This window comes from Bufo gargarizans, chromosome 2 (assembly GCF_014858855.1).
Source record: "Bufo gargarizans isolate SCDJY-AF-19 chromosome 2, ASM1485885v1, whole genome shotgun sequence".
Lineage (NCBI taxonomy): Eukaryota > Metazoa > Chordata > Amphibia > Anura > Bufonidae > Bufo > Bufo gargarizans.
The window spans coordinates 460,517,973-460,531,631 of NC_058081.1; the positions used below are offsets into that span (position 1 = coordinate 460,517,973).

The following is a 13,659-nucleotide window of genomic DNA, read 5'->3' on the forward strand; positions in this document are numbered from 1 at the left end:
ACTCTCAAGAGGATGAGGACCCTTGACGCGAGCTTGCAGGCTGAGGTTTTTGGGACATAAAAGTATTAAAGTAGAATATAATTAATTAATAAAGATGCTTGTCAAAGTTGAGTTTTATAAACATCATTATTCTGTTTGCTATATGGTCCCAAAAACCTTCTAATACCTCATTTAAAGAATAATACTTAACCTATTATGTGTATAAATAAAGTGATAGTACTTGAAGTATTGTGTGTGTCTTTGTTATGTTGAAAGGTGTTAAACTGTTAATGTAATTTGTCTCACAAGCAAGAATAGAAGGCAATTGACATTTTCAAGAAATTTTTTACTTAACCCCTTATGGACCGGGCTCATTTTCACCTTAAGGACCAGGCCATTTTTTGCAAATCTAACCAGTGTCACTTTATGTGTGAATAACTTTAAAATGCTTTTACTTATCCAGGCCATTCTAAGATTGTTTTTTCGTCACATATTGTACTTCATGACACAAATGGAGTAAAAAAAAACCTCATTTTTATTTATAAAAAAATACCAAATTTACCATACCAAAAATTGGGAAAAATTACCAAATTTCCAAGTTTCAATTTCTTCTACTTCTATAATACATAGTAATACCTTCAAAAATAGTTATTAATTTACATTCCCCATATGTCTACTTCATGTTCAGGTCATTTTGGGGAAGTTACAAGGTTTAGAAGCTTAGAAGCAAATCTTGAAATTTTTCAGAAAATTTCCAAAACCCACTTTATAAGGGCCAGTTCAGGTCTGAAGTCACTTTGTGAGGCTTACATAATAAAAAAACACTCATAAATGACCCTATTTTGGAAACTACACCCCTCAAGGTATTCAAAACTGATTTTACAAACTTTGTTAACTCTTTAGGTGTTCCACAAGAATTATTGGCATATGGAGATGAAATTTCAGAATTTAAATTTTTGGGCAAATTTTCCATTTTAATCCATTTTTCCAGTAACAAAGCAAGGGTTAACAGCGAAACACAACTCAATATTTGGTGCCCTGATTCTGTAGTTTATAGAAACACCCCATATGTGGTGATAAACTACTGTATGGTCACACGGCAGGGCGCAGGAGGAAAGGAACACCATATGGTTTCTGGAAGGCAGATTTTGCTGGATTGGTTTTTAAACACCATGTCCCATTTGACGTCCCCCTGATGCACCCCTAGAGTAGAAACTCCAAATAAGTGACCCCATTTTGAAAACTACGGGATAAGGTGGCAGTTTTGTTGGTAATATTTTAGGGTACATATGATTTTTGGTTGCTCTATATTTCACTTTTTGTGAGGCAAAGTAACAAAAAATTTAAATTCTGAAATTTCATCTCCATTTGCCATTAACTCTTGTAACACTTAGGCCTCTTTCACACAGCCGTTGCGGAAACATGTGCGGGTGTGTTGCGGTAACACCCGCGATTTTTCCGCGGAAGTGCAAAACATTGTCATGCGCTTTGCACTTGTGTGAGAAAAATCGCGCATGTTTGGTACCCAAACCTGGACTTATTCACAGAAGTTCAGGCTTGGGATCGGTATTCTGTAGATTGTATTATTTTCCCTTATAACATGGTTATAAGGGAAAATAATAGCATTCTGAATACAGAATGCATAGTAAAATAGCGCTGGAGGGGTTAAAAAATAAAAAAAAATAATTTAACTCACCTTGGTCCACTTGCTCGCGTAGCCGGCATCTCCTTCTGTCTTCATCTTAGCTTTGTGTAGCAACAAGGACCTTTTGGTGACGTCACAGTCATCACATGATCCATCACCATGGTAAAAGATCATGTGATGACTGTGACGTCACCAAAGGTCCTTGTTGTGTCACGACCATGTTATGGCCGTGACTCCTTGGGAGCCGCATACAGTTGCCCGCGGTTTGGGTTGTTGTGTCAACCGCATCTGGAGGCATAATGTTGTTAGCCTCAAGTGCGGTTGCTGCGGACAACAGCTATGTGTGCGGTTCCTTTGGAGTTGTGTGCGCGTTTGCATGCACTTTGGTATGTCTGTGTGCACTCTGTGTTATGTATGGTGTGCACTCACATCTTCCCCTCACTGTGGTTGCCCGTGGCAACGTTTGGTCGTTGTGTACATGTGGTGGCAGTGTCCCGGCCTTCGGGCTGACTCCCAGGACATGAGTGCCACCCATGTTGCCGGCGGCCACAGCCACAGTGTGTGCTGGTTTTGGACACTTCCCCTTTAAGTTGTGTTTTCCCTTCTGTGGTATTGGAAGGGTTAACTCCCTTTCTGTGTGTGTGAGTCACGGGGTGTGTCTGACCGTTGGGTGTGGCCTCCTGTCCCTATAAAGCCTCAGTTGTAGGCAGTTGCCAGAGAGGGTGCTTCAGCTATGCTGGCTGGAGACATCCTCCTGGTTACTTACCAACTGCCAGTGGGGGCCATCCTTCTGGTCATAGCAAAAATAATGTCGTTTGGTGTTTGGAAGATGTTTGTCTTTATGCTTCTTTTGCTGAGTCCTTTTGTTTGTGGATAGCAGTACTTCCACATGGGTTCCAGGCTTTGTGTCTGTGGCAGGTGAGTGTTATGTTTGTGGCAAGTACCTGCCATTGCCATAGGTTACTGACAGTGCCTGTCACGACCTATGTGGTCTGGCAAGCTGGTGGACGTAAGGCGCAAATCACAACCGGTTTTGACAAGTACGGGTTTATTGAGAGACAACGCGTTTCGGGGTGCGCATGACCCCTTTATCAAGTCTACAAGAGACATAAATAATAACAAAAAAGTATATACATGTACAAATTTAAACAAACAGCAAACATCCAGCTGCACCTGCGGCTGCAGCACACCAGGTAACAATCCCCCCATCCAAAGTCCATACCCAGAGCCACATACATTTATTGCCATAGCCTCCAACCACCAAAATAATGCACTGACATCTACTTATGATGTCACCATTCATCACATACCGACCAATCACGTTCATCCGCAGGTACTAGGTACAGCTCTTGACTCCATTATTTAATGTTATCAATCTATTTATCTTTTTTGAAGAGATCATTTTATTCATTTATGTATTTATCTACCTAACAACTGTTAACCACATCCTATCTTACCCATGTAATTTAACATGGCAATACATATGAGTTGACCGATTTCTACATATTTATTTATTTATATATAATAATTTATTATACACAACTTTATATGACGACATATGAGAACTGAATCTTTTTATCAAACTGTTGTGCTTTTGTGAACCATTAACGATACGCCTACGCATTCATTCTCTTTGATGCCTATTCGTTATAGGCCTCTTCTCTATAGTCTTTACCCAGAAGGCCATTATATATATATATATATATATATATATATATATATATATAAAAAATTTTTATATCGTATTTTTCTCCTCTTCTAGATCTTGTCTTTTGAACATAGCACTTCTGTCATGGAACCATGAACCAGACGTACAACAAGAGATAAGTGGAAAATAAGAAGGTTTTATTGAAGAGCAAGCCGTAAGCAAAGTCCGAACGGATGGCTAAACCGAAGCAGGGTCTTGCGGAGACAGAGGTCAGGAACCAGAAGGGTAGTCAGACGAAGCCAGGAACAGGAACCAACGGGGTAGTCAGACGAAGCCGGAATCAGGAACCAACGGGGTAGTCAGACGAAGCCGGAATCAGGAACCAACGGGGTAGTCAGACGAAGCCGGAATCAGGAACCAACGGGGTAGTCAGACGAGGCCAGGATCAGGAACCAGAAGCAGCAGCAGTCTTGGAAGCATGTGAACACAGGAGGACCAAGCAAGGAACTGAAGCCACAGACCTCCTATATATATGAGCTGGGCATCCAGCTCCTCCCAGTGGGAAGGAGGAGCCGCAGGGTGGGAGGCTACAAGAAAACCCAGAAACCAAGATGGCCGCCAGCACATGTCAAACGAAGGGAACAGCAAGGAGGTAAGACCATGACAACTTCTTATTCCATTTTACCAAATTGAAAGATATTTTCACTCTTTATATTATTCTTATCCCTTATTTTCGACTATCGTTATTATTATGAATTTTATCAAACCCTCGCTTTTAATACCTGCAAAAAATTCCCCCCCCCCTTCGAGTACAAATTGTACATGTATATACTTTTTTGTTATTATTTATGTCTCTTGTAGACTTGATAAATGGGTCATGCGCACCCCGAAACGCGTTGTCTCTCAATAAACCCGTACTTGTCAAAACCGGTTGTGATTTGCGCCTTACGTCCACCAGCTTGCCAGACCACATAGGTCGTGACAGGCACTGTCAGTATTTCTAGTAATCAACGAAGTGGCGACTTGGCCCTCGCCCCTTGGTTCCTTTGGACGCGGCAGCTTCAACCTGACACCTAGCTAATCCAGCGGACCTTCATCACGGTTGCACCCAATCGGTGCAACCTAAACAGGTGAGCAGCACATACTCATCTTAAATTGAAGAATGCTGTTTCATCTTTACCTATTTACCCTATGAGCGCCTTTCTCATCCTGTGGCCACACATTTGCTGTATTGCCATAGGTTGTATTTGTTCTCCCTTCCTTGCAGCTTGGCCAGTGAGACTCCTGTTCCTTCGTATCCAGAAGGAACAGGTTGTCTTACCCTGACTCCTAGTCCAGGGACCAGTCGGAGGGTCAGTTAGGGCTCCGAGGTTCCTGAGCATGGGTCCTCCTACCTTAAAGGTCGGCCCATGCAGCTAGGAGTTAGGGTCAGGTTAGGGACGTGATAGGAGGTGACCTGCTCCCTAATCCTGTCGTCCTGGTCAAGCAGCGACCATCTTCCACCATCGCACGGCTGAGGGTTTCCCCCATCCTCAGCCGTGACATGTTGCTACACAAAGCTAAGATGAAGACAGAAGGAGATGCTGGCTACGTGAACAAGTGGACTAAGGTGAGTAAAATATTATTTTTTTTACCCCTCCAGCGCTATTTTACTATGCATTCTGTATTCAGAATGCTATTATTTTCCCTTATAACCATGTTTTAAGGGAAAATAATAATGATCGGGTCTCCATCCCGATCGTCTCCTAGCAACCGTGCGTGAAAATCGCACCGCATCTGCACCTGCTTGCGATTTTCACGCAACCCCATTCATATCTATGAGGCCTGCGTTACGTGAAAAACGCAGAATATAGAGCATGCTGCGATTTTCACGCAATGCGCAAGTGATGCGTGAAAATCCCCGCTCATGTGAACAGCCCCATAGAAATGAATGGGTCGGTATTCAGTGCGGGTGCAATGCGTTCAACTCACGCATCGCATCCGTGCGGAATACTCACCCGTGTGAAAGGGGCCTAAAAGGGTTAACAAAGATTGTAAAATCAGTTTTGAATACCTTGAGGGGTGTAGTTTCTTAAATAGGGTCACTTTTTTGGAGTTTCTACTCTAGGGGTACTTCAAATGGGACATGGTGTCAAAAAGCAGTCCAGCAAAAACTGCCTTCCAAAAACTGTGGCGTTCCTTTCCTTCTGCGCCTTGCCGTGTGGCCATACAGCAGTTTACGACCACATATGGGGCATTTCTGTAAACTAAAGAATCAGGGCAATAAATATTAAGTTTTGTTTGGCTGTTAAGGGTTAACAGCCAAACAAAACTCAATATTTATTGGTTTGTTACGGTAAAAAATTTATTAAAATGGAAAATTTTCCAAAAATCGCTGTTGTGGGCACTTTTTTAATTTTTTATTATTTACAAAGTTCATCTGACAGGTTAGATCATGTGCTATTTTTATAGAGCAGGTTTTCACAGACGCGCCGATACCTAATATGTATACCTTTTTTAATTTATTTAGTTTTTACACAATATCATTTTTGAAACAAAAAAAATCATGTATTAGTGTCTCCATAGTCTGAGAGCCATAGTTTTTAGGCGATTGTCTCAGGTTGGGTATCATTTTTGTGGGATGAGATGATGGTTAGATTGGCACTATTTTGGGGGGGATATGACTTTTTGATCGCTTGCTATTACACTTTTTGTGATGTTTTTTGACAGTTTTTTTTTTAATTTTTTTTACGTTCACCTCAGGTTTTAGGTCATGTGGTATTTTTATAGAGCAGGTTCTTACAGACGCGGTGATACCTAATATGTCAACTTTTTTTTTTTACGTTTAACATTTAAAAAGCATTTTTTAAACAAAGAAATCATGTTTTAGTCTGAGAGCCTTATTATTTTTTTGGGGGCCATTGTCTCATGTAGGGGCTCATTTTTTTGCGGAATCAGGTGATGGTTTGATTAGTAATATTTTGGCGTACATACGACTTTTTAAATCACTTTTATTACCTTTTTTGTGAAGTAAGGTGGGCAAAATTTCAATTTCTTCATAGTTTTTATTTTTTTTTATGGCGTTCACCGTGCAGGGAAAGTAACATGACCGTTTATAGATCTGGTCGTTACGGACGCGGTGATATCAAACATGTGTAGGGAATTTTTTTTGTTTGTATTTTTAATCAGTGATAAATGTTTTTTTTTTTTACTTTTTTTCCCTTTTTTTTTACCCAGACCCACAGTGGGTCTGATGTCTGTATAATACAATACTGTACACTATACATAGGACGTACCTGTACGCCCTGTGTCCTTAAGTACCAGGACATCAGGGCATACAGCTATGCCCTGTGTCCATAAGAGGTTAAAACCTGGAGCCCCTGTTGAGTAAGTGGCCAGAATACTGGGCTGGTCAAGGGGGGGGGGGTTATGGTCTTGGGAAAGGTTGGTGTGGAAAGGTGGTCCTTGGGGTGGGTGTTGAGGATGCGGGTAGCTGGTGGCCTGCTGAGAGGGGGGCATCAATATTTAACGCCGTAAGTAATTTATTTGAGTGTGTATGTCTCCCTGGTAGTGGGAGGCATACATCTCAAACAGCAGTGCTACTGAGGCAATACACAGATACATATGCCTCTGTATAGGGACCTGCCTGAGTAATGGCGCCAGCCCCTCAATAATGCTTCTTCTTGTCCCTCAGTCCTCCTCTGGGCTAAGAACTCTATTTCTCAGGAATCTCTCATTTCCTGAGTATCTAGGCCAGAGGAAGACTGGCGGACATTCCTCCTTTGCCTGGGCTGAGGCTGTTGGGATGCTTCAGGGCTCCCTTCACAAATGGCGGCAGTATCCCTGGCCGGTTGGACTTGGTCCTCAGCCAGTGATGGTGTTGGACTTGAGGCTGGGGAAAATACAGCTGGAGTTTCTACCCCTCCCAAATCTGATTCCTCCGGGTCTTCCAGACTGTCCACAGTACTGTATTGAAAAAAAGACATGAAAATATAACATTATTCCAAAATTACATTACAAAATACAAAAATCATTATTGCAAAAATACTGCTGTATGTCTACTATGAGGTGAGCCTGCATAGATCACATAAGGGTAAAAACTTTTCCCTAAAAAGTTGAGGACACATTACATAATCCTACATTTGAAGGAATGTTGCTTTGGACAGTGTTCAAATAGCAAACAAACATTCTGAAGATTGATGGGTGTTTTGAGCTGTCCAGCACAAAAACATGTCGACATATTCAGGAGCTAACCAAGTGCTGATATTCTGTCCCTCTATATCTGGCCTGCTCAACCTGTGGCCCTCCAGCTGTTGAAAAACTACAACTCCCATCATTCCCAGACAGGCTACAGCTATCAGCCTACAGAAGGGCATTGTGGGAGTTGTAGTTTTACAACAGCTGGAGGGCCGCAGGTTGAGCATCCCTGGTCTATCTAATGGGAGAGGTAGATTCGCATTGCTTACTATAGTTAGCAAACAGTCATTGTGTGGATTACTCAGGCGGGTTTGAAGCAAACATTAAAAATATGTAAAAGGCAAAAACACTACATAAAAACAAAAAAAAAGCATGTGTTCCTGAAAACTTTTACACACATCAATCGCTTGTCCACTTCAACTGTATAAAACACCTGGAGTTACAACAATCATTACCCCAGATTATGAAATATTGGCCACAAATGGGTAGAACTGTGCATCCTGTGTGCAACAAAAACCAAATATCTGGGATAGGCCACCGATAGCAGCAGGGCCGGCCTTTGGGGTGTGCAGGCTGTGCGGCCGCACAGGGCGCCATGACAACAGGGGCGCCGGGCGGCCGACAGCCCGCAGTGACGCGAATATTTATTCTGCAGGGGGCAGGGCCTGCGGGCGGGCGGCGGACTTACTAGGGCGCCGGGCGGCAGCCTGCAGTGACTCAAACCTTTACTCTTCTCAGCGCTCCGGTCCGGACTGAAGGAGTGAGGAGGGGGCGGGGCTCGCGGCCGCTCTGAGCTCCGCTCTGCTGCCTGGCTGGCCTGCCTTTCTCTTTAAGAGAGCAGACCAGTGGCTGCTGGAGCGTAGCCACTGAGCTCCGCCCCCAGAGAGGAGACAGAGCGCGCCCAGCCAGCAGAGACTAGTCAGCAAGGCCCATGCGGCAGCAAGTCTACAGCTGGAGAACGATTCGAACCAAGTAAGTATTTTTTTGAACAAATGATTAATGTGAATGTGCCAACAGTGGGGGGACGGGAATGTTAAGAGAGTTTTTGTTGCATTCTGGAAATTGCCATGCCCGGGCCGGCTGCACAGAATGCAATGCTTAAAATAGGGGGGTGCTACTGCTGGAACGCCCATGCCTTAAAGAGCCCCCATGAAATGGAAGGGGCGGCTAGATGCAAATGCGTGCCAGGGGAATGTGCTGATGCTGCCCAAGTGGAGGGGACAGGGAGAAGTGTGCCAATGCCATGGTGACTGGGGGGGGGGCGGACAGAGTCTCTGTTGTGCACCCCCCCCCCCCCCCCCCCCCCCAGTCACCATGGCATTGGCACATTTCTCCTTTAGGCTACTTTCACACTAGCGTTCGATCGGATCCGTTCTGAACGGATCCGATCATAATAATGCAGACGGAGGCTCCGTTCAGAGTGGATCCGTCTGCATTATTTTAGCATATAACAGCTAAGTGTGAAAATAGCCTGGGACGGATCCGTCCAGACTTTCAATGTAAAGTCAATGGGGGACGGATCCGCCTGAAGATTGAGCCACATTGTGGCATCTTCAAACGGATCCGTCCCCATTGACTTACATTGTAAGTCTGGGCGGATCCGCACGCCTCCGCACAGCCAGGCGGACACCCGAACGCTGCAAGCAGCGTTCAGCTGTCCGCCTGTCCGTGCGGAGGCGTGCGGATCCGTCCAGACTTACAATGTAAGTCAATGGGGACGGATCCGTTTGAAGATGCCACAATGTGGCTCAATCTTCAAGCGGATCCGTCCCCCATTGACTTTACATTGAAAGTCTGGACGGATCCGTCCCAGGCTATTTTCACACTTAGCTTTTTTTTTGCCATTTTAATGCAGACGGATCCGTTCTGAATGGAGCCTCCGTCTGCATTATTATGAGCGGATCCGTTCTGAACGGATCCGCCCGAACGCTAGTGTGAAAGTAGCCTGATGCAGTCTGAGCGGATCCGCTCCATTCAGACTGCATCAGGGCTGGACGGCGGCGTTCGGGTCCGCTCGTGAGCCCCTTCAAACGGAGCTCACGAGCGGACCGACGAACGTTAGTGTGAAAGTAGCCTTATATGGGCAGCATCAGCACATCTCTGCCCCACCCCCGCTCCCCGCGTCACCATGGCATTGGCACATTTATCCCTGTCCCCTCCAGATGGGCAGCATCAGCATGCTGATGATGCTGCCCATCTGGAGGGGACAGGGAGAAATGTGTCAATGCCATGGTAATGCATCTGGAGGGGACAGGGAGAAATGTGCCAATGCCATGGTGACGCGGGGTGGGGGGGGGGACAGAGATGTGCTGATGCTGCCCATCTGGAGGGGACACGGAGAAATGTGCCAATGCCATGGTGACTGGGCGGGGGGATGTGCTGCTGCCAGCCCACTGGCCCATCTGCAGTGGGAAAAGTGTGCAATGGGTGAGGGGGGGGGGGCTCAGAGAGGACCAGGGGGGGCTCATAGAGGACAGGGGGACAGTGTGCTTTCCTGCTACTACATCAACCCCCCCCCCCCCCCCCAGGGATTTTGGGGGCCATTAAGGGTTGGACTTTAACTCCTTGCTGCTGATGTTGAGTGTGCACATAGCCACCAATCATATTCCTCTCCCCCAGCACATCAGTTACCTTTAGGAGGGGGGGGGGGGGGATATGATTGGTGGCTATGTGCACAATCCGCATCATCCAACCACTAATGCCCCCCAAAATACCCGGTGGGGGGGGGGGTATGACAGGCAGGAGGAGCAATGTGTATGTGGGCCCTTGCCCTGCACTCGCTCAGCTGTGCTTGCATACATATCGTGCCCTGTGTCCACTGTCCTGTGCCCACTCTGCTAAAGCCTGGCATAGCCCAGCTTTACCAAAGCAGACAGGCAGGAACTGTGATGTGATCATATTTATCATATGTATGTGTGTGTGTCCGTCCCTGTGTGTGTGTGTGTGTCTGTCCCTGTGTGTCACCATCACCATGCCCACTGTTCCTATGTCTTGACGCAGCTGCATCAGGACGTTCTGTGCGGAGGAAGAAGGAAGAGGAGGCAGCGCCGCCAGCATGGAGTCCGTGCGATAGACACAGGAAGGCACACTAAGGACTAAGGTAAAACTACCACATGATCTACACTAGTGTTATCTGTGGTTTTACATAGGACTGCAGGTAACACTACCACATTATCAGCACTAGTGTTATCTGTGGTTTTACATAGGACTGCAGGTAACACTACCACATTATCAGCACTAGTGTTATCTGTGGTTTTACATAGGACTGCAGGTAACACTACCACATTATCAGCACTAGTGTTATCTGTGGTGTTACATAGGACTGCAGGTGACATCTACTACATTATCTGTACTCATAGAGTTATCACTGTGTTATATGTGGTGGTAAATAGGACTGCAGATAAAACTTTTATGGTATATTCACAGGAGTCCCATAGATTCAGATACCGTATCGTGTAGTAGCAGGTAGCAGTATCATGGGTCCCAAAAAACTCTCCGGTTCCCAAAATCGAAAACGTAAGGTGCTTATGAATTTAGAGGACCAGAAGAGTGCAGGGGCTTTAAAAAAGTTCTTGGGAAGATCAGCACATAGTGCTTCCGAAGCAACTGAAGAAGAAAAACTAGATGACGTTAGCTGCAGCAGTCAAGCTGATGATGTCCATCTTGAGAAGAATGAACCTTCAACATCAAGTTCATGTCTACAAGATCTGGATTCAAGTGCTCTCTCTAACCCACTGTCTTCTAATAGTCCCCCTGACTCAGTGTCTTCTGAGAAAACATCTGAAAGTCTATCAGATCCTGCTTTATGGCCGAAATTAATTTCCAAGAATGTTGACCGTATTTTGGAATTTGGCCCTGTGCAGGTGACAAATATGGAGTTTAAAAAAGATGTTCATAATCGCCACTTCTCTGCTACATTCTATAAGCGAAAGTTAGAAAGTGGAGAAGAGCAGACAAGGCGATGGCTGGTGTACTCTCCATTTGCAAATAAAGCTTTTTGTTTTTCTTGCAAGTTATTTGACTGGAATGCAAAAAGTTCTTTGGCTTCAGGAGGGTCAGAAGACTGGAGACATATGGCAAATATTCTCAAATCTCATGAAACCTCCAGCAGTCACTTTTTAGCTCAACAGATGTGGATGGAAACACAACTGAGATTGAAGTCCAAAAGTGCAATTGATCACAATTTACAATCTCTTATGAGCCAAGAAAGAAAACATTGGAGATCAGTAATGGAGAGGCTACTAAACATTGTTCACTTTTTAACTGAGCGTAACTTGGCATTTAGAGGATCTTCAGATCGTTTGTTTACACCCCATAATGGCAATTTTCTTGGGCTTGTGGAATTACTGGGAAAATATGACAATGTGATGGCAGAGCACTTACGCCGTGTGGCCTCAAAGGAGACAGCAGACCACTACTGTGGAAAAACAATTCAAAATGAAATAATAAACCTAATGGCAAAACAGGTACTTGAGGACATTTTGGAACGTTGTAGAAAAGCAAAATATTACTCAATAATCCTGGATTGCACCCCAGATATTAGCCACAAGGAACAGATGTCATTTACAGTTAGATTTTTGGATAACAGCACTGGGGATTTGAAAGTAAAAGAACATTTTATTGGGTTTCAAACAGTAGATGACACAACTGGAAAGGGACTGGCTGACTTCCTCCTTCAATTTCTATCTGAAAAAAAACTGGATATTGATAATTGCTGTGGACAAGGGTACGATAATGGGGCAAATATGGCAGGAAAAAACAGTGGTGTCCAGTCAAGAGTTTTAAGTATTAACCCAAGAGCCATATTTGTACCATGTGGATGTCATTGCCTTAATCTCGTCATTGGTGATGCAGCACGGTCAGGCAAGGAATCACTAGAGCTGTTTGGAGTAATTCAACGCATTTATGTTTTATTCTCTGCATCTGTAAAGAGGTGGAAGATTTTGACAGACCATGTATCTGGCCTCACGTTAAAGCCTCTATGCACTACACGGTGGGAATGTCGGATCAACTGCCTTAAACCTTTCAGGCATAATCTTGTTGAGATACAGGATGCATTGATTGCATTGTCAGAGGAAGAACACGCAGAACCAAGTGTCTGTCACGAAGCTCTGACATTGTCTCAGCAGGTTGGCAATTTCAAATGTATTATGGCATTATGTGTTTGGTATGAGATATTGTACCAAGTCAATATTGTCAGTAAGGCAATGCAGCGCGAAACAGCGGACTTGATTTTGGTTACAGAGTTAATAGACAAATGTAAACACTTTGTTCAAATCTTCAGAGACACTGGATTTGAAAGTGCATTCCTTATTGCAAAGGAAATAGCGCAAAAGCTTGAAGTTGAGCCTGTTTTTTTATCATCTGCTCGCATTCGAAGGAAGAAGGCTTTATTCAATTATGAGGGGAAAGATGAACCTTTAACTAATCCAAAGGAGAGATTTAAAATTGAATTCTTCTATGCTTTAGTGGATACAACAATTATGTCATTGGATGAGCGTTTTGACCAGTTGAAAAATCATACCAAGGTTTGGGGATTCCTGTATACCATAAAGTGTCTCCCAGCAAGGGAAAATTTGACGGAATGCTGCTTGATGTTACAGAAGGCTTTAGAGAAAGACAGCCAATCTCTTATCAGTGGAATCGACTTAGCAGAGGAGCTTTGGCACATTCAAGGCCTTATTCCCCAAGAATCAACAACGCCACTGAATGTACTTAACTTCATTGTTAAGAATAGACTCACTGACACATTCCCAAACATCTGGATTGCACTACGCATACTACTGACAATCCCTGTTTCTGTGGCATCGGGAGAACGCAGCTTTTCTAAATTAAAGCTGATTAAAACTTACCTCAGATCCTCTATGAGTGATGAACGACTAACATCGTTATCAGTGCTGTCCATTGAAAATGACGTTTTCAAAACATTGGATCTTAACAGCACCATTGATGAATTTGCAAAGGCAAAAGCACGTAAAGTTGTGTTTTGAGCTTGTGCATGTGTACACAGTTAAATTGTACCTATTTTTTTGGCACTTTTACATTTAAAGCTTTTTTAAAAAGCTGGCACTTTTGTAGGTTTTATACTCTGGATTATTGCACTTTCAGACTCCTCTTTAAAAGTATTAGTGCAGGAAATAAATACCAAGTGATGAGGATCTGCAAGGGGTGTCTTAGTGCTCATTTTGAGTTTGTGGAGTTCTAGTTTACA

The 13,659-nt window shown here is 44.1% G+C and overlaps 1 protein-coding gene across 1 annotated transcript; it reads left to right on the forward strand.

Moving 5' to 3' along the window:
- The first annotated feature begins 10,924 nt into the window (after positions 1-10,924).
- Positions 10,925-13,438, forward strand: LOC122926045 (zinc finger MYM-type protein 1-like). The gene has a single exon (XM_044277433.1). The coding sequence runs from the start codon at positions 10,925-10,927 to the stop codon at positions 13,436-13,438; it is 2,514 nt and encodes an 837-aa protein (XP_044133368.1).
- The last annotated feature ends 221 nt before the right edge of the window (positions 13,439-13,659 follow it).

Excerpts from the sequence above, each read along its gene's own strand:
- LOC122926045 (XM_044277433.1), top strand. The coding sequence starts at position 10,925 with ATGGGTCCCAAAAAACTCTCCGGTTCCCAAAATCGAAAACGTAAGGTG.